Source organism: Nyctibius grandis, chromosome 4, assembly GCF_013368605.1.
Source record: "Nyctibius grandis isolate bNycGra1 chromosome 4, bNycGra1.pri, whole genome shotgun sequence".
Classification (NCBI taxonomy): domain Eukaryota; kingdom Metazoa; phylum Chordata; class Aves; order Nyctibiiformes; family Nyctibiidae; genus Nyctibius; species Nyctibius grandis.
This window is the reverse complement of record NC_090661.1, coordinates 32744822-32768366: the sequence shown is the minus strand read 5'-3', so window position 1 is coordinate 32768366 and position 23545 is coordinate 32744822. Positions and strand designations below refer to the sequence as shown.

At 43.3% G+C, this 23545-nt stretch overlaps 1 protein-coding gene across 1 annotated transcript in view; it reads right to left on the bottom strand.

Moving 5' to 3' along the window:
* The window catches only part of MAP3K9 (mitogen-activated protein kinase kinase kinase 9), a 60833-nt gene extending 55853 nt beyond the window's left edge, over positions 1–4980 (bottom strand). Inside the window, exon 1 of the mRNA XM_068399030.1 lies at positions 4680–4980. Coding sequence (XP_068255131.1) covers positions 4680–4980 — 301 coding nt within the window. The remainder of the gene's footprint in view (positions 1–4679) is intronic.
* Between the last annotated feature and the right edge of the window lie 18565 nt (positions 4981–23545).

The following is a 23545-nucleotide window of genomic DNA, read 5'->3' as shown; positions in this document are numbered from 1 at the left end:
TAAACATAGTTTATGCTCACATATGGCCAAAAGAACCCATCCAATACTGACTAATGTAGGATGGAAAACCCACATACGGACCAATGAAAACACACTGACATGGCTGGATTTACAGTAGTGGCAGGTCACTGGTGAGATACCATCGATGCTAGTCTGTCTGATATTTTGGTGGTTACTAATTACAGTCGAAGACATTTTTTAAAGTTTTAAAGGAAAAACATCATAATGCAAGGATTTAAGCAGAAAGTCCTCAAGACTTTTAATACTTTCCTGCATGTGAAATGCCAAATCTGACATGGTTCCCCTGCTTTGTCTAGTAGAAAGGAAGTTAAATCTGTAATGGACTTACTTGATGTAGGTATTAATTCAGAGTACTGCACTATATTACTGGGTTTTGTAGTTATCAATTGTACACATAAACCTCTCCACTGTTTTTAAAAGATATTACATTGTCATATAAGGCAAGGGAGCAGGTTAGATTCTGCTTACGTAAAATATTTTAGTTATTCCAATCAAATATCTTTCCTCAGTATAAGCCTATAGTACAAGACATTGTTATAAAACTGTATCGAGTTAATACAAACTCTGCTGTCCACAATTGCAACATTTTTTTTTTTTTTGACTGAGCTCTATCTTCCATGAACATGATTTTTAAAAGTCTGGCTTACTTTTGTAAGTCAGTTAAACCTATGAGCTAGGAGTTGACTACGTATATTATTACCCTTCCTATGCAGTACACCCAATACATCCAAATCCTTAGCTATTGTAATAAGGATGTCTGTGTTTTTTTTCCTAGTGTTCCATGAACAAAAGATTAATGGGAAACAAGATAGAAAATTGCCCAGGAAAGTCTTCCAAAAGGAGGAAAGGCTCTTTCCAGTCCAGAACACAAAAATAATTTGTCTGTTAACATGAGTACATCTTTTGGGTAACGTTCTGAACTTCAAGGATTTACACAACAAAGAAGGTTTCACTCCCACAGTAGCAGCCTTGGTGTTCAAATGCTCATGAGCTACAGATCACTAGAAAAGATGGAGCAGCAGATTCTGACCAGAAACACTTAAATTTTAGAACAAGACTGTAATGACAATAACTACAGATATGAGATTATCCTGTCACTAAGAATATACAAGAGGAGCTTCTCTAGTAATTCTCACTGATAAAATATCTAAAGAAATCAGATGCTGAGTCCTATCACCTTCAGTCAGTAGGATTTCAGCACTGGTAGAACGCTCACTTAACCTGCTCCTAGGGACAAGGTGAATTAAAAGACCAAAAATGAACAAACACGTAAGCCACAAGGCAAGATCAACAGACCGTCCCCCGAACTCCCGACACACGGCGTTCTCGTCGTATTCACAACCCCTGTTTTCCTCGGGCACTTCACGGATTCAGAAGGCGTTAAAGACACCGAGCGAGCCCTTCCCGCTGGCCCGCAGCTCGCCGGGAGAGCGGAGCGGCGGCGGGCAGCTCCGGCGGTGCTGAAGGGACAGCTCCGGCGGCGGCGGGCCAGGCCCGCGGGCAGCGCCCTGCCCCGCCCTCCTGCCTGCCCCGCCCTCCTGCCTGCCCCCCCCCCCCGCCCTGCCCTCCTGCCTGCCTGCCGCCCCGCCCCGCCCTGCCCGCCCGAGCTTCGCCCAGCTGTTGGTGCAGAAAGGAAGTGCGAAGGGAAGGTGGCTGGCAGAAGGAGGAGATGGGCAAAGGAAACCCAAGGACACGGAGAGCAAAACTCCTTCTGTGTGCTGTCACCCATCTTACTTCAGAAAAAACACACCCCGGCTGGATGCACAAACGCACTAGAATGAGTCTGGGATGTGAAACAGTGAGATTTATGGTTCCAGGTGAAATTTAAAGTGTTACACTGCAAGTTATTGTGCAAGGAAAGTTTTGTTTTATCTGCAAGTACAACCTTAGCTTTACTTTGAAAATATACATTTCTTTCAGGCAGACTGAAGAAACGTCTTTTCAGTCTCACCCTCATGGGCAGCTTCATCAAAAAAAACCAGCTCACCTTTAGAAAAGTTCCGGGGTTTTTTTTAAAAGGTATTTTGTGTTCAATTAGTTTCTTCATTTTCACAGACTTAGTTATACAGCTACATTAACGCACAAAATACTTGTCTTTCTTTGCCTTTCTAAACACACTAACCCCTTTTCTGAACTCCAGTTTAATTTGGCAGACATGCCGTACTGGACTGTAAGGGCAACGGGAATGTTTAACATGCATTTTTTGCCTTAGAATTTAAGAACTGAAATGCTATCATTCCTCTGGGGACCTATAAGGAATTATAGAGTCTGTACACCATGAACCAGTGGCCACGTTGACAACTGCAAAGTAGTTGTGTTTAATCAGCATTTATTATACCATATGATTAAGCTATTTAATTGAGTCTTTATGTGCATAAGAGCCCATAGCACAGATGAGAGTCCTTCAAGCTGGCCCACTGCTGACAGCCTCAATAGGCTACTTTTGTCATTCATGGTAGCCCCACTGAGGTAAGCTTCAAGCACACTATGTGGATGGCTGAAAGCACACAATTACTAGCTATACTGCTACAGCTCTCAGTGGAAGCAGAATCTCTAGAACTTATGCTCCTAAACCTTCATTAAACATGAAGATAAACTTTAGGAAAGCAACTAAAAATGGCTTCCGTGCCAAGGTGCATGTCTGGAATGACATCTTGCATTACTCCTGCAAAACTTTAATACTTTATAGTCCAATAAGTTAACAGTAGACTGTTATCCAAACTATCACACTAACATCACCAGCTCTAAAAGTGGGTATCATTCCTTGCAAAGGGATTTCTAACATTAAACTTGAAAATCCAATTCAACAGCAACCAACTTTATCCCCTGTCCAAATTGCATTGTTTCTTTAAAAAAAGAAACATACTCCTTCAGCATATTAAAAACTTATTGGAGGGCAATAAATTCTATGCTGTCATGAACATGTGGCTGATGACTTGAGAGAACAGAAGTAGAGTAGTTCTGTTGTGGCACTAGAAGGGTGAGACAAAGATAAAGGGGGAAAGTGCAAATCCACAACTGTTCCTAAACTATGAAACCATAGAAAGTGCAATAAGGCAGCAGAATCCATAGTTAGGAAGTCTGCACTTGAACAGTCAGAACAGGAGGGGAGCTAAGGCTTCAAGAAGTTCTGTAGAAATGATTCTCCTAACTATCTCAAAGGCAAAACCTAATAAGCTGTTTCTGCATGTGGGGAATAAGTGTTTCTAAACACTAATAAGTGTTTCTGCATGTGGGGAAAAAAAAATAATTTATCTATACTGTTCCAGCATGAAAGAAAGCACGACCACTGCCCAACCTCCTGCCTTCACAATCCCAACGGCATTACTACAAATTACTGAGTTTTTACCTAAATGCTTTCAAGCAGAACATAGAATAGGAAAAAAGCTATCAGTTGTATTCCTTTGAGATACGTCCTAGATAGCACAAAGCATCTTTTTACTCCTTTTACTTTCTAGAAAAGCCCACCAGTCTGAAGATTTTTCTCTGCCCCTCCAAAAAAAGCTTTATTCTTGCCTGAATTGTCAATAGTGATAGATAAACAGGATCTAGAAACAGTCATTCCACACTGTTTCTCTTTCCACAATTGTACACAGTGGCTAAAATAAATGTAGAGATGAAATGGCCTTATTCTCTGGCTCCAACAAAGGCTTCAAAACTGAAGTTCACAGAAACAAACGAATCCCTTCGTGCCTTCAGCATCACAACTTAGTCAAGCAACCCTCGGGAAGGCCCAAATATCCAAACTTGGATAAAACTCATTCACAGGTGTTTTAGAACAGAATTTCTAAGAAGGCAAAGGGCTAAGGAAGAACATGGTAACACAAGTCAACCTAGGAATTTTTAAGTCAGAAATAATACGCTTTTGGTTAGGAGAAAGGAAGATACTGAACAAGTATTAGCAGTAAATCAACACTGCAGAAAGCAACCGCTTCCTATCCAGCAACCTCTCCTTAAGGATATTCTCAAAGGCAGCGTCACCAGAGCCCCCGGTGACCCCACTACTGCCTAGCCACCAAGCTTCAGCCGTTTGGTGAAAATTTATCAGCCCCTGGAAACACAGGACGTAACAATGGGAAACAGCTCCTGGCGCCAGTGAAACGCGAACACACTGAGCTAGGTCCGGCCTCCCCGCAGAGGAGCGCTAGCCTGGAAGAGAGAAGGGCACTGGAGCAGCAGGAATGCGGCTGCGAGTGGGAAAAGGAACCGGACGGGAGAGCATGGCCGGGGCGGCCCTGGCGCTGCCGAGCAGGGCCACCGGCCAGCGGGCTGCCCCGGGGCGGGAGGGGCCGGGCCGCCGCAGCCTCCTCCGCTCCCGCGCCAAGGGCCATGGCGGGGCCCACTGACCACTGCCCACTCCACCACCGGCCGCTCGCAACCGGGCTGGGCCTTCCCCCGCCGCGGCGGTCCCGGCTCCCGTCAGGGCCAACGGAAGGGCCGGACTGGGCCTCCCTCCCCGCCAGTCCCGGGGCTCTATCTACCCCATCCCGGCAGTCCAGGCTCTCGCCGGTCTGGATCTCCCCCGCCCCCCTTGGCGGTCCCAGCCCCCCCACCCCGCCCACAGGAGGGCCACGACGGGGCTTCTCCCCCTGCTCCCTCCCGCCGGGTGGCGCGAGGGGACGCGCCGAGCCCCCTGCCCCGGGCCCGTGCTGCCTTACGCTGTATGGCGGGGGGCGGCGGGTAGCGGGCCCGCAGCTCCGGGCCGCCCCCCTGCACGCCGCTGCTCACGTAGTTGCTGGGGAAGATGCCGACGCGCTGGTCGATCTTGCCCGTCCACCAACCCTCGTCGCCGGACACGTGCGAGTCCCGGGACAGCACCTGCACCACGTCCCCCGGCCGCAGGCTCAGCTCGTCCTCGCCGCACGCCTCGTACTCGAAGACGGCGGTCCAGAGCGGCCCGCCGCCCGGCGGCTCCCCGCCGCCCGCACCCTCCTGGCTGAGCTCTGTGAGGGGCTCCATGGCGAGGCTGCTCCATAGGGGGAGGCGCCCGCGGCAGCCGGGCGCTGCGGGGGGCGGCGGGGCCGGTACCGCCGCCTATTGTTCATGCGGCCCGGCGCCTGCCGGCAGCAGGTGCCGCCGCCGGGGGGGAGGGGGGGCCCGGCGCGGGACCGCCTCAGCCCAGCACGGGAATAGGCGAGGGCAGGCAGCGCGTGTCACCGAGCCGCCGCCGCCGCATCCCCCCCCTGCTCCTCGCCCGCCTCCGCCTGCCGCCGCGACCGCGCATCCCGGAGCCACCTGACTCTCTGGCAGCTTCGGCTGCGGGAGGGGGGAGGCTCCGCCTCCTCGCCGCCATTGGCTGCTGCTACCGCCCGTCAACACCGCCCTCACCTGATTGAGGGCCCTCGCCCCCTTGGCCACGCCCCCTGCCCGCCCACCCTCTGGCCTCGGAGTGTCGCACTCACCGGTGTGCCCCCAATTGGCCCCCGCCTCGTCAGCTTTCGCTTCCCATTGGGCCTCGCGGCGCTTGTCAGTAAGCGCTCCCAGCTCCGCCTTCCCTGCCGCTTCTCATTGGCTGGGGAAAGGGGCATGACACGGGAGAGGGTCGAGGGTGGGGCGACTGGGTGGGCGGGGCGACCTTGGCCTGCCGGCGGCCGGAAGGCGGGACCGCGCGGGGCGCTGCTGGCCTGAGGGGGGGCGGTGCACCTGAGGGCGGGACGGGACGCGCCGGGACGGGCCTGCAAGCGCCACCGGCAGCGCGGAGCGGCTCGGCGGTCCCAGGTGGAACACCCTGGCTCTCGCCTTAACAATCGCCGTCCCTCGGCTCCGCCCCCTGTCGACGCCCTGCCCCCGCTCCCGGGCGCCGGTGTCCCGCCCGGGCCTCCCGAGGGCTGCCGAGCCAGGCCGGGTCCCCTGTGGGTGCTGGCGGTTGGGATTTAGGGTGACGGCCGTGTGTTGCCAGAGCTGCCTGTCCTGGCACGCTTTTCGCCCTTCCTGGGCCGCCGTAGCGGCCCGCGGCCCCGCTGTCCCTCCTGCAACCTGAGGGACCGGCATAGCGCTGGTGTAGTCGCCTGGAACAGGAGCTTAGGCCAGAAACCACATCAAAGCAGGGGCCAGAAAAGTCTTTGTTTTGAGTTTTTCCATCCAGTCAGCCTGTACTTCAACACAAGTTTTACCTGATTTTTGTACAAGTTTAATATGGGTGCATCCCTGCTGAATGCCTGTACTGAAAATTAAACAACAGAATTTATTTCTCTCTTGCAATCAGTGTATAGCTTCTTGGTCCTGAAAATAAAAATTCCTTTTCCTTGCTACCAACATTTTTACAGCTTGGGAAGATACCAGATCTTGTGAACAGAATGTGTTCGTACTTAGTGATACAAAAGGGAGATTTTCTTTCCATTTAACTCCATTTTTCTTTAAAATCCTCATTCGATTTTCAGTGACAAAACTGGAAATGAAAAGTCTCTGTTCATGCTTCATTGTAACAAAGCCCACTAATGCTGAATGAGAATCCCAGGTACCCAGACCACACGGTGTCTTCCTATTACGTAAAATCTTGGGCTTAGTTTTTTTTCAGTGTTTTGTAAATGGAGTTACACAATTCTTCTCTGCAAGATGAATTTTTAAAAAATCCTCCATTCCCTAGTGAGGCATTTGTCTTGGTTTATAATTCAATAGTTCTTAAATTTTGTACAGTGGGGCTTTTTCTGTCTATTTATCTATCCCTCTGTTAGCACTATGCTGCTGCACTTAGGAAGCATCAGGGTTTTGGCTTTAAAAAATGATGAAGATCTTAAGAATAGTGTACTCTGAGTGTAAGAGGTCATTCAAAATCCTTATTGTTTGTAAAATACTTGAATTTGCTTGCCTGTTTTCTGGGAAAACACCTCACCCAACTGAAACTTAGTAACAAGCATGGAGAGAACCCTGCAGGGAACTGAAATTTTTCTATGTCTTTCTTTTTTCACAAACTTTATTTCTGACAGAAACCAAAACCACCTTGTCTAGAAAGAGCTGTGATTTTAATATCACTATTTTACAAATAAATGAAAGAGCAAAAGAGGTATGGTTAAGGTCAGAAGTAACACTTCAATGTGACATACACATGATTTGGGCACGCTGCAGCACTAGTTTTCAAATTGAAGTTGTCTAAGAAACAAGCTTTAGATTTTCTCCTGCATCTCCATCTCGTCTTGCCAGTGAGGGTGGAGCTGAGGGTGCATCCTCTGCACTATCCTTTTGTTACCTAAGTGTGTGTTTTCACAATTAGCGTAAGCTTATCCAATATTACTCTGTTCCTGAAAGGGACTTCCTTGCCCCTTATCACATGCTTGACTCGCTCTCCTGATTGCGGCAGGAGTGACTGCGCGCCTGTAGAGTCCTTTCAGCTCATTTATCTAACTGAAAGCTAAGCCGCCAAGTAAAAGCAGCTAGTTTTCAGTCAGCTTTTTAGGTTGATCTGACTTGCTTTAGGACCATTCGCACAGTCGTTAAAGCCAGCACAACGTAACGAAGCAGGACAGGACAGGTTAAAGGGACAGCAGACCTGGCTCTTTCAGCAACGGCCCAGAGTTACCTTGTCTCGATCACGAAGCGGAGGGGTAACATATAGCTGTGGTCATGATTTTTGGGAGTTCAAATGATAGATGGCTGAGATGGAATCTGGACTGATGTTAATGTCCCTAGTTAAAACTGCCTCAATTGCATGCAATACTTTTCTGTCCAATTTTATTTAGAGAAAAAATTATTTCTTTAATTCACGCAGTGGGGAATTATTATGCTTTATGTGAATATTATGCTTTAAAAGTTGTAATACAAAAATTGGAGTGCGACATAAGGAAAAAAAAGGTCTCCTGTCTTTCAACTGTTCGACACTTATTTTGATCACTGCTATAGAACACTAAAAGATTTAAAGTACAGAGTTATATTACTGATAGTGAAAACTATGATGGCAGAGAAATTACTTGCATCGAGGCTGGGGTTGTCTGCTGTAATGACCTGCCAAGACAGAGCCCTGCCATCTTGTGGAACGCCTTGATATTGAAGTACACAGTCAGCTTTGCTTCTCAAAGACATCTTAGGTATTTTTTTTCCCCTTCCTTTTTTTTTTTTCCACCGATGATGTGTTTGTTTCTACAGAGACGGTGTGACTGGCTCAGGAAGCCCAGAGCAGCCAGTGCCTGGAGCTGGGAGAGTGTCCAGCGAAATGCTCTGAAGAGCCAGACAGGATTTTCCCATTCTCACAGACTTTTCTTGGCATCTTTTACCAGCCATGTCAGAGACTGGTTTCTGAATGAAAAGATTTGGCCAGATTGGGAAGGCTGTTCTTAGGATCAAGGTAAATAGGAGAGTCAGTAAATGTTAAGTTCATATTTCAGTAACTGGCAAAAGGCAGAAGAAAAGAACATTAAAAACTGTTTGCATGCAGTCTGTGAAAGATGACATTTTAGCGTTTGCAAGATACAGAAAGATTTTTTTAAATAGTGCATGCCTTTCTGGTGAACATATAGCCTAAATGCTACACTGGAGGGTTTTTTCTTATGCATTTTCTAATCAGACTGTATATGTTCCCATTATTATTCAGCAGATCTGAATAATAGGAATTAGATTCTAGATATAACAGATCCAGTTCTCAAAGTCTGTATCTGAATACACACTCAGTGCTTCCCAAATTTTGGATATAGATTTTGTTATAATATGTTTTAAAAGGAGAGTCTAATCTGCAAAATGCACATGATACTCTAAATGCAGTTCAAACTTCCTCCGAACCGGGAACTTTGGACCAAGGATTGTAATGCAGGCTCATTTTTGCATCTACATTTAAAAAAACCAACAAAATATCAGAGGATAAACAAAAAGGTCAGTCTATCCCCAGCCCTTGTTTTAAGCAGCTATGGAAAGTACTCTGCTTATTCAATTCCATTATTCATATAAATTTAGGATGACCATCTCAGCTTTTGCCCTGTCTTTTCTAGATGTTTGTGCAGACTACTAAACTAAATCTGGGTCTTTCAATGGATGCCTTTCCTCTCTCTTCACTGGACTTAACTGCTCTATATCAACATGTTACCACTGTGCCAGTCCATAGTTACAAATCTACACTGGATATCAAAATGTTGGCACTCTAGGCTCCTAGCCTCTGTGCTCTGTGAGGGGAAAAAAACAGGATGCTACAAAAAAAAAAAGGAAGAGGAATGTCCGGAAAGAAGAAAAAGTACCAGCACAGTCCAACTACACCACAGTACTAGAAAATCACTGTGCTTCCAACTATAGCTATGATGCAAGCACATCTCTACCAGCACAGTAAGAAAGTATAAAAGATTAAAGAGATGCTTCTTGGCACATCTGCTTACTGCAGCTCACTCCTTTAACATCCCGTGGTAATATATATTGCATCTTAAATTAACCCAGCACTAGTGATCTCATTTGGTTTTTATACATTTCAGAGGATATATCTCCGCTGTGTTTCATGGTTATATCCACAGATACAACCATATACACCACTCTGGAGATGTATCTCATGCCAGTAGACAGATTTGTTTGATCAATTGCTGATAATCACTCCTCAAACAATGTAAGCTTTGCTGACAAATGGATTCTTCCGTCATTATAAATTGCCTCTCTGCATGGCTGTAAAGCCAGACTGTTTTTTTCCCCACTTCAGAATAGTTCTGCTTTGCCAACCTCCCTTTAGTGTAGGTTTGTTCTTCATGCAGGGGAGAGAGGCAAGCCACTGGCAACAGAAGCTTTATGAACTGTGCTGTGCTAGCTAGGAGGCAGGCTGCAAATCTGGGTCTTTAGCATCTGAGTCAGTAAAAGACAGACCTCTACTCTGCTTCATAAAATATATATGCTAATCTCCCAGATGGTTATATCTTCTTTCTCCATAGAACAGATGACCTGGAAAATAAAAGAAGACTAAAAACACTGGAGAGTGGAAATTCTGGGCCAAAAGCTGGGAGCTTCCAGTAGATTTTACAGACAGACTTGGCTTTCAAATTTATTTTGAATTTGTTTTGATAATAAAATATAGCAACAATTACATACTATTATTACAGGTCACAGTATAAGTTCATATGTAACACAAAGCATTCATACATTTATCAGCACCCCCATAAGAAAAATAAAACAAAGGAAGGCTTTCAAATGATATTTCTGCCTACACTAAAAGATATATGGCTAACAGAAATAATATTTAACTTTGGCTTAGTAATGACTTCCATTTGCATACCATGTATTATCTCAATCCAAGCCACACTTACAGCTCTTCTTTAGTTTGTCATTGGTTGAGTTGCTGCTCCTGTAGAGGAACACCAGAACTGCACTGCCACACCAGCAACATTGTGCCACAGTTTTGCAACTGTGCAGAACAAAAATTTAACTTATTTGAATAGAGGAACTGAGATTAGTGCAATGTAAACGCTCCTGCCAGAGTTCACCAAAGACACTACAGCAAACCTTTTGGGTTTCTGAAGTCTTTATAGATGCTGGTGGCCTCACTATTCCTTTTTCTCTTTTGTGTGAAAAATGAAGCAGCAGCACAGTACCCTTCAATGCCACAGCCAGCAAATGGCACAGCACTCACTCAGTGTTCTACACTGCCTGCAGCACCTCGGCTTCCCTTCGAGGCCTTCTGCCCAAGGAATGGCCAACTCTCCCTTGTTTCTGAGGGCAATGAGGTTTTGTTCGGAAATAACAAAAACAAGATGGAAAACGAGATATTAGCTAGCCTGTGGTTTTGTTTATGTTTTAAGTTTGTCAAACAAAGCCTTTGGGCCAGTTTTCAGATTGCTGAAGCCACCCTTGAATAGCTTCAGAAACACAACACAAAAATGAAGAATCCTGCATCTGAACTCAAACCATAGGAGCTAGATGCAAACTTTATTCCTGCAACATACAAAGACATACAACATCCATTAGATACCTGCATTCATATCCAAATCATAGCTTTATACACAAAGTGTAACTCTGCTAAATCTGTCATTACAAAGTTATGGATATAAAATAGATAGCCTTTTCATTTGGAGTAAAATAATCCTTTTGTTTATTGAGGCTGATGTCTTTTTTCTTTAATTTGTATTTAGTAAGTTAACTCACTATTCAGAATAATAAACGTCAATCTAAAATAAGACCAACTAGGTCAGCGCAGTAGTAATAGTTTTTTTCCATGTTGTCTTGAGGGAATAGGCAACATTTGCCTGCTGTCTCCTTTTATTTGCAATCACAATTTAAATCCTTAGCAGAATTAGTTAGAGGAGATTCTTTCAAAAAATGTATGACTCTCTACTGGAAAATTTTCTGTCTTGATTTTCGCATATAGTATCTACTCTATGCCTGGTGACTAAGCTCAGATATGATACTGTGTTCATTTGGTATTTCATAAGGCAACTGGAAGGGGATTTCCTTGTACTTACATGGAAATGGACCTAACTCTGTTTTGATCTTTTAGTAAAGTGTGGGCAGAGAAATACATCATGTTTTTATTGTGATGCCATCTCTCAGCACTGGCAGCACCAGATCCATAAACAGCCAGAGACATCAACCCATTGAATAGGGATGTTACACTGTTGCAACCATCTCAAGGAGTCTGCCTTTACACTACAGAATTAATTTGTATTATCTGTTAACTTTTTTTTCTTTCCCTAATTGGCAGTCTGAATTGGTAGGCTCTGGGCCTGCACACTGTCAAGGCACTGTACAGTTCACTGTACAGCTGAAGATTTTGTGGAATGAGGGAAGCATGATTCATGGAGTTAGCCTACACAGATCAGTCCCAGACTGCAGGCTGTTGAGTGTCTTTGACTCTAATTGGTACCTGAGTCATTTTCAAAAGATAACATTAAACATAATTAACTTCTGAAGGATACACGCCTCCTTCATTCTCATGGTGTAGTATTTTCCCTCCAAATTACGCTGCTAAATGGGCCCGTAAGAGTAAGATTTGTTAGTGTACGAATGACAGGCTTTCTGTACATATATATTGCTTAAGCATAAGTCTTCCTGCTCCTGCTGGTAGAATCTGAAATTTTGTATCACTGGGAAGCAGAGACTCTCAGCTTCAATCCCAAAAGGCTTCAGGGATGTTTACGGACAGACAAGTAATAATCAGATCTTTCTTGAACTCAGCTTTGACCCTGGTATTCAAAACCAGTAAGACACTTGGCTTTATAGGAAGCAGGGATCTGAAAGAGAGTCACAACAAAAGGTTTTACAATTCTCCGATTTTTTTTTAAGTCTCTTTTTTTTCTCTAACTTGTGTCAAGCTAATGGGGAATGGGGTAAGGATGAGCCAGCACTCTATAGAATGAGCTACATAATTCACTCACAGCTTTAATGCTCATTAGGTGTTCACCTTAAATTCATGCTAGCAGAGCCTTTCCATTACTCCCCAACAGTATGTACTCTCGTTATGCTCCATGGTGCTCCTGTGCGAGCCTAAAAGGACTGAAGCCTGTAACACAAGCAAGCACCTCCCTGGAACTGCAGACAGGTACCTGGTGGGATTGAATGGAACCCACCATTTTCTAATAAGCTTCAGAAAAACCTAGCATGTTATTATTTTGAATGTATTATTTTGAAATTAGATGTAAAATATGCTACAGTGACACCATTTCAATGGCTACAAAAAGTCCATTTCCCCATTTTCATGCAGTTATCTCATCCTTTCTAGTATAGCATAGTTTCTTCACTACCAGCAAAGAAATACACTTCTTTTCTATCCAATTTTAGTGTACGAATTGTTTTGCCTACTTAACCCTAGTAGAAGGTATCCATCCCTAAATTGTCAATATTGTGCCAGAATTTCTTTACGTGGATAACAAAAGGAAAGGTTAACCAACTCCAGGGCTGTCTGGGGAGGAGGCGCTCTAACGAGGCAGGTCTCATGATGGGTGTGCCAGGGGAACGTCGCCCACGCTGAGGAGCTGCAGTGTCAGCCCTGGGCAGCCTCTCTTCTCCTCAGACCCGCTCCGGAGACACAAGCCGTAACAGGACATTTGCAGTAACCTTCCAGCACTTGTTTTTTGGTCATTCTTACCGGGGAAGGAGAACCGAGATCCCCTCACCAGCAGGGGCCGTAACTAATTGTCACCGACACTCTCACCGCTCTCAATTAACGCAGCAGAAGGACGAAAAACCTTGGGCTTGAGGAAGGGGAAAATCCCGCCTCCCTACGGCGGGTGTCAGTGAAGCCCCGCGGCGGCGGCGGCCGGGGGAGACGGCCGGGGCGCCGCCGGGGGGCGCTGTGAGCCCGCGGGCTGCCCGCGCTGCCCGGCTGCAGCGCCGCGTCCGGGGCCGCGCCCGGGGCCGCGCCGCCGTGCACAGCCAGCTCGTTAACCCGCTCTGCGGCTAACAATGCAGAAATGCTCGCCCGGGCTATTTTTGGTCCTGCTGGAGCCGCGCGCTGTTTCCTCGGGGCTCAAAGCTCATTGTTTTTATTCACTTAGATGGAACAATTGTCGTCTACATGGGACTTATTTGTTTCCCAGTTCCTCAAACCATTATTGCCTTTTCCTGTTCCCCTTGAGAAAATGGACCTTTGATACCCTGCCAGGTTGCATTATTGAATTCCTTGCCCGTTTCAGGGTGAAGTCATGACAAAGGCAGGCGCTATTACTGAAGGAGGAAAAAAAAAATCACAGAGAGAATGTGGAAGAAAACCTTACTCTGGAAAAAAAAGCAAGTTGTGTAATAGCGAAGGAATGAGGTAGTGTGAGTCACCTTGCTCCTGAACGCTTGGTCTGGTGTCGTTCTCACCCATCCAGGAGGGAGTTTGCCAGGCCTCATCTACATCCCACAGCCAGTAAGCCCAGCCAGGGGTACAGCCCCGAAAATAGAACTGTGTCTAAGTCACCTCCTAGCATACATGAGAAACCATCTCATGGCTGCCCTCAGTAGAAGCATAAATTCTCTTTACCTGCATTTTATTACAAGCGACACCACTGAACCCAGCCTGATCTAGGTCCCCAAGCAGGTTTGGAAGACTTAGGTCCACAGGCTCCCCTAAACACACAGTTCCTCCTTGGAAGACCCCTTCTCATGGTCCATGCTTCAGACTACTCTTACCACACTTTTCCTCCAGCTTCCCCCTCAGAACAACTCCTTTTATCCTCTGAAACTAGGGTTGATTTCAGTTCTTTCCTGTTTGCCCTCCAGTTTACCCTTTCTAATCTTCTATGGGACTTAGGTCTGATATTACAGACCTGAGAAAAAGGAAACACATGCTTTTGGGATGTAATCTTCTCTTTTTCTTAAAAAACATGCAGTAGGGGGAGACAGGTTACTAATTTTCACTGAAATTAATCAATTCAAATGTAACTGTACTTGTACATCTAGGACTCCTGGCTTTTTCCTCAGCTCTGCTACCAACTGTTACAAAGAACATGACAGTTTCCAGGTTTGTACCCACAGAGACTGACTAACTCTCAGCACTCTTCTGCCCTTATTTTGGATAGTGTCAGAAAAAAAGACAGATCACAAAGACAATGGCTGTTGCTATCTTATCAGTGGGAAGAAGTCGAGGTGTTATTATAAAGGATACGCTTTCAGTAATGCAGTCTCTCTTTTTCCTGTAGACTACACAAGACCACACATGCTGCCTGTGCAGCCACCTCCTACTGAATTTCCCTGAAGGTCACTCTAGCTAACTGAATTTGATGGATTTTCTGGAGACATCAGTCCCACTCCTACTAAACACTTTTAGCCTGGAGCTGATGTTCTTCCATCACGCCATTAAACTCAGTCCCTCGTAATTTCTCTGTTGTATTTATGAGCAAATCTGACAATTTAAGCACTTGTCTCAAAGTTCATGAGATGATGAGGTTCATAGAACCCAGAGATGCAATTAGCTAGTGAGAATAGCATCTGACAGAAGCTGCTACCAGGCCTGCCAATCACATAGAAGTCTTTTTCAGAAAGTATGTGTTGTTTAGATCTGTTGTAAGGAGTAAGGCAGAAGCGAGGCTAGTGAAAAGTTGGATTATTATAAACTCTGAACTGTTTACTTTTAAGACCCAGATACTACAGACTTTCTGTGTTTAAAAAAAAAAAATCAAGTTGTTTGCAGTTTTCCTGATGTCAGTAGAAGTAATAGTTGTGAATAAAGATGTTTTTCAATATATAGCTTGCAAAATTATGCCTGAAGCTTTGACTTATATCTCTTTTTAAAAAAAATTTAAAATCTTTTACTTCTTTTCCATCATATGCCATTTAAAGATTTATGAGAAAGCATTTAGTTGCATTGCTACCAACATAACAGTGAACCAGCAGTGTGTTCCAGAAATTCAAAATTCAGCCCAAGAGTCAAAATACTTTGGCCACCTGTGCTTAATTCTGCTGTTACCACAGCAAGACTGTTTTTCATATGATTTGAGTAACACTCAGTATTGAATTAAATCTTGGAAGTACATTTTCTACTGCAAAATAGCTTTTTGTGGTTAAAATACTGCTTGCAAAAAAACCTCCTCTTTTCATGTCATGTCACATGCTGAAACAATGGCAAAAAGATAAATCACTCCAAATCTAATTTTAACTGCTGCAAATTTTGTAATAGGTTCACTAATTTCTATAATGTTTACAACACTGTATATAACAGCTATAGGCATATAGCTTACAGATTTTTGATGCAACCTTCACTGGCATTTCTTGGTTCTATAAGCTGCATAAAGCAGAATATAAATCTCTCTAAAAGGGTTGCTTACTCCACCCTTCCTTTGTTTCAAAGTTGTTTCTGACTTTTTGCCTTTAGGGTTATTTTTAATGTTAGATCGTTTCCATTGTTTATCTCCAGAAAAGTGTTTCCAGGCCATTTTGCAGTCATCACTGTTCTGGGAAGGCCTATGAAAAGGTGAAGGTTATACATTTCTCTGGCAGATGTGGTCAGAAATATATGACTGTCATCAGCATCATACACCTATATCTAATTCCTTTGTCTCTAACAGTTTTTTCCCTGTTCATTTTCAGTGCTTAATCCATCAAAGATTTCCTAAGGGGCTGAATATATCTTACCATGCTGCAGAATGATAAAGAATGCACCGATGAAATAAATGGACTAATGCTATTAATACGGAGAGTGCTCTGGAGCCAAACTTGGAGTCCAGAGCCCAGCAGCTGCACAAGGCATCTGTGCAAGTGGCCTTAGGAAACACAGATGCCTCTGGATGCCTGAAGATCCCTAAGAATCTGCCATGAGGGAAGATGCATGAAGCTGCTCCATGACGGGCAAAATCCCTCATTCCTAAGGAAAAGATCAAGAAGGAACTCTGCAAAGGGTTGCTCATGGATCCACCCTCTCAGGGTGTCTCCTGTGGGTTTTTCCATCGAAGGGATGGACCAACAAGCAGTGTTTATAGAAAAACCTTCTGGCTGGCTGAGAGTTGGAATGAATCTGCCTCCAATGTCCTGATCTGCGAATGCCATCACTACTGTACTGTTCAGTACTTGTTCTTGATATGAAGTGGGGAACAATCTCATGTGATAAATAAATATAGAGTAGGAATGAATAGCCTTAGTTTCATCCCACTGCCTTGTTTCTGAACTCAGAAAAAGCTCACCTGTCTAGTACTGACTCTGCAGAAGCTGTGACAGTTTGTACAGATGCTCTTCACATTAAACATCACTCTGTTCAGTGGATCAGGACCTGGGAGATCTGGCTTTGTCAATGGTTTACGTTATGAACTGGAGTAAATCACTTGATTTGCAACAGTTTTAACACCTGTACAAAGGGATTAAGGATACCTCCTTTGCAAGTTGCTTTCATCCACAGATAGAAAAACTGTATCCCACACACACATTAGTATCAGTGCCTCTTAACAGAAAACATGGAGTTGCAAAAAGTGAATCTATTTTTAAGTCCACTTTTCTTGGCTGTGCACAGCTCCCTACTCAAGATTGTGCCACCATGCTGCTGCTGTTGATGAGGATCATCAGGCCTTACCTGTATGGATGAGGGCAAAGAATTCTGATGACAGACCTGATGGATACAAACATATATGTAAAAAGTGAAACACAGCCTGGTGTAAAAACAGGCTGAAGACTATCAGCTAATGCAGCTGAAAGAATATTTGCATGAAAAATTATGCTATTTCAGAACCTGTGATGTATCTATATATATACATGAACACATAGGTCTACATCCATGCATATGTGTGCCCTGTGTTCACAGGAACTGTCTTACTGGGTCATAGCAAAGAGCTAGCTGAAAGTAGGGGCTGCAAGTAGAGGCTGAGTTGAATGTGTGTATGTGTTTCTGTATAGCTATGGGCTTCTTTTACATAAGAGCTTCCTCTTAAATAAGCTTAACATGAAATGCTGTTTGTGGAGGGTAGGTTAAAACCAGTTGCCTATTGAATGGCTGCAACAAATCTATTCAGCCAGCAGGGGAGGAAGAAGATCTTTGTAGCTGCTGCTGTTTTCCTGACGAATAATTATGCCACCTCCAGCTGGCTGCCAAAGACCCTTTCTTTAAAAGCCATATGTCCTCTCTAATAAAGCTCTCATCACACCTCCTTCAGGCTTCCCTCATTCTGCCGTATTTATGCCTGATTTAATTTGGTTCATGCAGTGGTATGGCTGTAGGATGATGGCTTCCTCAAGCTAGTGCTTAGAGAAAACATGGCCTAGAGAAAAAGGAAAGATTGTCTGGGACAGCCTGGGTCTGTGCCTCTGTGATTCCTGGAATGTTACTCACTGGATAGCTCATACGGGTTTTCTTTTTAAATAGCTCTTTAAAGGGTTGTTGGAATTCAAGTTACTTTAGATCTGCCATAAAGTGGCAGTGTTTCAGGGCACTCCCCCCAGATTAATCATTTTCACTTTCTGAAATCTGTCAACTGTACCTTCAGGCACTGCCAATTCAAGCAAATAATACAAAAATAGTAGTCACAACACCTCAGGGCATGATTTCATCAGATCTTCTATACTAAGCAGGTCTGACCTACTCAATATTTATCCAGGAGACCTCCAGAGAACAGAAAGAAGAATACAGGAAGGGGCAGATCTTGTGAGGCAGCTGAGATTCCCTGCCAGTATAAATCATACATCATCTCTGGGAATTTAAACCTTGGTTATTTAAAAAATAGCACTGCTTCTGCTGAGACCGACCTGTATTGGTGCTGAAGCAGAGTGTGACTAGAGATGCTACCTTCCAAAAGGGATTTAAAACTGAGATTCTGCAGTTCTTTTCTCAAATTCAGGTTGTTAACGATGGCCACATTCCATCTCAAGGCAATGAATTACATACTGTTTCCAATAATCTTGAATGTCAAAATTATTCTTCACACCTCCTACTAAAGCACACAGTCACTGCCATATTCCACTTCAGACAAGGCTGTATTCAGCGAGGAGTCTTACATACACAGTTAGCAAAGGAGTTGAAATCAGACAGAAATACAAAGTTAGTCTTCTGTTTATTCAGAATGAAGCTGAAATCCAAGAAAGATCTAAAGAAACTGCCAAGGCAGCAGGGCCTCTGAACTAATCTGCCCAAGTGGACCCTTGTACTTGTATGAAATACAGTCGCATGAAATTGTGACTTATATCCCCTACAACATTGTGGCCTTGCAATGCCACTAGTCATTGCACAGATTTCCACAGTTCCCTGTTGATAAACCAGCCATCTTAAGACTATTCTCCAAATTCTACCCACATTTCCTCCTTGGGGTTCCTAATTTTGGCCTCTTCTCATTACCCTGAAATTGGTAGGCATTTAGTATTTTTTATAATTCTGCCTCTGACAATGTACTTCAAACTGAAACCCTCTCCTAGGCAGGGACTGACCAATTCAAAAGGCTTACCTTTCTTGGAAAAATGTCTAAAAAGAGCTATAAGAGAGAGGAAATTCTTTTAAATTGAGAAGATTGTCTTATGGACTCGTTTGCATGCTATGGGAGCTTTGTACTTCAGACAGAGAGTTTTAACTATGAACAAAGATCTTAAATAGGAATTTATCCCCGTGGCATCATGCATCATTACTTGGTAGAAATTTCTTACAGTGAGGCACCACTGTGCTGTACTTTAAAGAATGTGGTATAAATGCTGCTAAAATACTGTCAGCTGAGTGTTTGGATATTCTAATTTTAGTCTTGTTTATTATGTTTCATCTCCATGGTGGTTTTAGGCAATTCTTGTACCAGCAATGCTAGCAAATTCCTCTTTTCAGAGAGACCTTGTGGTCACTGGGACACTGATGACACTTCTCTTTGTGATGTCTGTATGGACACATTCACACAATTAGGTCCTGTAATGTGAAAGTGGATGACGTCATCACAATTTTCTTGCAAGAAATACTAACAGAACCATCTTTAGGAGGAAAGGTCATCTTAAAACTGCACTCTGCCTCTAGCATTGGGAGCGTTAAGCCATTCCAATTGGTTTTTTCAGCCATGCTGAAGCAGCTGCAAGAGGTTAGGATAGTGAGACTGGGGCCCATGTAGCTGCTAAAAATGTGCAGCAGAAAGCTGTATAGAGACAACTTACAAAGAAAAGGAGGGGAGCTGAAGATGCTGTTGTTCTAGTGGCAAGTTACAGAAGGTTGCTATCAACAAGTTGGTAAGAATTCTTTTTTCTTAGCTGTCATGGGACTTCTTTGTCTCTGTGGATCTATTTTAAACGGTTTTCCCCTTTCAGCACTCCCTGATAATAAGAAACTTATGTAAATGCTCTTCTTCAGGGAGAATCTTGCTTTGGTCTGCTTATTTTGTCTTGAGAAAACCACAGGGCCCAGAGAGTGTACAAAAAGAGCTTACATACTCAAAAGGTGCAGCAGGCAGCTGAGACAAACTGCAAGGGCAGGATTAATGGAACTGTGAGCTTCATGGTTCAGCTGTTTGCAGATCAGTAATTAGCATCCTCCACCCAGTGAATTGATCTCTCCCTAAGCAGTACTGTGAAGTACTATGGAGAGCTATATTAGTCATAAAGATAGTTGAAAAAAAGAAAAAAAAACCAAAACACAAACTTTTCTTCCTCTTTCTTGGTGTGTGAGGGCAAGAACTGCGTTCTCCCACGCTGAGACAGAGGGAATGGTTTGGCCTGCCCCACAAGCTGCTGGGCAGGGTGTATCCCGAAAGGGCAGGTGGATCTAGGAGTGCGTTTGGTGCCACGGCTGTGATAAAGGTGGGTGTGGGCTGTATCCTGGCACACAGCTGGAGCTGCATCATGCGCTGTGAGCAGTGAACCTGCTAGTACAGCAGGGAGAGGAGGTCTCCTGCTAGGTAACCTTCCTGCTGCTAAATGTGTGCCTGGTCTGTACTGAAACACTAGAGAATAGGCTTATTATTCTCATTGTCTCTAAGGGCTGTATTCCAGTTGGGAGTAGGGGTAATATACAGGACTGAATTTCACAAAGCAATTTCATAGCAATCTCTTAGTGTGTTAGGCTGAATCTGGTGTGACTCCTCTGTTAGAAAGGGAGTGTGGTCTGTGAAAGGATCTGGCTCTTGTTTAGAAGTTTGTTTAAAAACCGTGCAAATAGCAGATAAGCTGCCATCAGATGCTAATACAATGGCAACGCGGTCAGTAGAGTCCTGCAGTTGTCAAAAAACACTCTACTGTAATTAAAAGCAAATCTAGAACAACCTCCTGACAGGTTTTATAAGAAAATTAGCTATCTTACAGTGAAAGCAGACTAACAAATATTATTTAGAGTGACTTTCTGCTTTATATCACCCTTGTAAATAAGCCTACTTCTTAATTCTCATATGAGATAAAACACATTTATCACCATTTACAACAATGTTCTGAATTCAGATAAACCCTTTTTTAACCAGGTTACAACTACAGGGAAACGGTGGGGAAAAAAAGCCAAGACTTAAAATTATGCAAAGATTCCTAATGCCCAAGTAGCAAGTATATATGACTATTGCTTCTTCAGGAAATCAAAAGGTAGGTGCACTTCTCTCCTAGGCTGATCAATTCTATAGAAAATTGACTTTTGTCTTTTTTTTTTGGAGCCAAAGTTGCTGCTTTGGATACTGTATCCAATCCACAGTAAGTAGTATGTGTCAGCAGGATCCAAAAATGAGGGTTGTAATGCTGCTGTCTAGCTATAGATCCTGAGACAAGGAATCAATAAGAAGAAGTAAATAAAAGTTGGTAGTGAGCCACCAAGGCTAGTCTGTCAATCTTAATCTGAAAACAAATCCTGTATCCAGCATGGAGAGAGAAGTGCTAACCCTTCTAACTGTAAAGTGAGTAAATCAGTGTTTTTCTTATTTTCTGCTGATTGTTTTATTAGCTACTTACAGTTTGGCATAATACTGTGATGATTACTGTAACAAAAAATTACAAGGAAGTGCCAATCATAAGCTTGTTTCTAGACATAATAAATTCCACCCAATTTAGGCAAGATATTCTTTTTAACTTTATTTCACCTCTTGCCCTAATTATCTAAGTTATGGTCTTATAAAACTGAGGAATTCTCTTGATAGCTAATTTTAAAATTATAATTTTGGGTATCCCACAAAAAATGTCTGGGGGGGGAAAGGGTGGAACTTCATTCCCTTGAATGAGAGGGTAAGAGCAACTAAAGTACTACTAATGGTGCAAAGCATGCTGCAATATTATTCTTAGAAATGGCAACATGTTGAAGCATTTTTGTGTCATGTTTCAGTGTTTTGTTACTGTTTTTTGATTAACTTCCTGTTCTTGTAATATCACGCATTTAAAAAAAAGTGTGCTCATAAGCCTGGTCAAGAAATTGTGATTAGCTTATCCATCTGAGTATTTGGTATAATGTACATTCTACTGTGTACCACACATAGTGTTGCCCTGATTTTGCAAATGCCCTTTCAACTCACTGGAGCATGGCATGAAGTAAAGAAAAATGTTGCTGTATATGACTACAAGATCATTCTTCCTTGGCCAAGGCCAAGTCAAAACAGCCATATCTTTAATATGATGGCATACCTAAGAGAGTCAACAATATTAATTTGCTACAGAAGTTTCCCCAATAGCCTGAAATTTTAAGGAGGGCACTTGACCATGTACGTATGTAAAGAATGTGAGGAAAAATGGAATTGAAGTACTGTCCGGCCAAAGTAACAGTTACAGTTTCGAGTTGGTCTCCTCCTGTGTAATGCTGGCTTATGTGGAAAATGACTTCTTTGCCTTAGTCTTGGCATACTAAATTACAAGAGAAATGCTGGAGAAAAATAGGTTGATCTCCAATCATTTGATTTAATGCCCCCTCTCTTAAATATATTATCTAATAAATTGTTCACCCTTCACCAATGTTGTGCTCTATTTTTCCTAGAGCACACTATTTTCCTGTACAGAGAGTAGTACCCATCCTAAAGAGGTATTGTAAGGCTAAAGTAGGGTGTAGGAGATAAGCTAGTTATTTGTTTGACTGCAGTGGTTCAATGCATAGATTGAGTCTACTGCTGTCACTTTCTATCCAGATTGTTTGTTTGTTTCCCATAAAAGCTGATAATGATTTTTTTTTTTTCTTACTTTATTAATGATGTCTACGACTGGGCTTGTTATCAATTTCACCTTCGGGCATGGATGGATTCCAATAATATTATTTCCCTATCTTGTGTCCTAGTGTTTTCAGCCTGTATGCATTTAAATAGCTAAACAATGAAATTTAATTGTCCTCTCAAGCACGTGATATTCTCTTGCTCATTTTACTGGATGCAGACTAGATCATCCCACAATGAAGTGCTCTTGAACGGGTCTATCTGCGCTAAACTAGGTTATGGTGTTTTGGTGTTTTGGATCAGGGTTGAGCCTGTAATATTCACACTTTGTTTCCTCTGTTTTGGCTTTTTGCTTTAATCCCAGCCTCTCTCACTCCATGCCTGGTCCAATGACTTCTAGGAGCAGGGCTGGGGAAGAAGCCTTAAACTTCCATGGCATCCAGCCTCTCACACAAGGGTGCTGTTTAACATGAATCATTACCATGAGGCTGAGGCTAATCTGTCCACATTTAATCAATGGCTCCTAAACAGAAGCATAAAGGTTTTTGAAGCATTTACTGCAGCCTTCGGACATATTATTAATGAATGTAATCCCTCTTTCCTCCTTTTTGTGGAGAAGGTGAACAGCTTTTATGTAACATTCATAAAACAGCTGCTGGAAGAACTAATACTTCATAATCCTGATTGTTACAGTATCATAGTATATTTATGGATAACACATCCTAAAAACTTCATCTTTTAACAGCTGCATTTGTAATTTAGTTTTTAATGGTATTTTGGCAAATAATGTCGTTGAAACAGGCTTCATAGTTTTTTTTTATCTGGGCCTACTGTAACTGGTGAGGCTTGTCATACTTGGCGTTATCCCAAAAGGTTAAAGGGAATTCCCCCTCCTCATCCATGATAATCCTCTGTAGATTTTCTCTGTTTTTTTAACTCTTTCCTCCCTGCTTTTTTTTCCTCCCCCACATGCTTTTTTCCTTTCACATCTCAAGCCTCTTTGACAGAGTGAAATAATGCTCCTTTGCAAAATACTGCTAGAAGTCGTGTATTGAAAAAGGTACTATTTGAAACAATACAGTTAAAAATGTGTTGGGTTTTTTTTTTTGTTTATACTGGGGAGAGATAGCCATCATGCTTGGGGTTTTGTGTCCATCCCTTCTCCC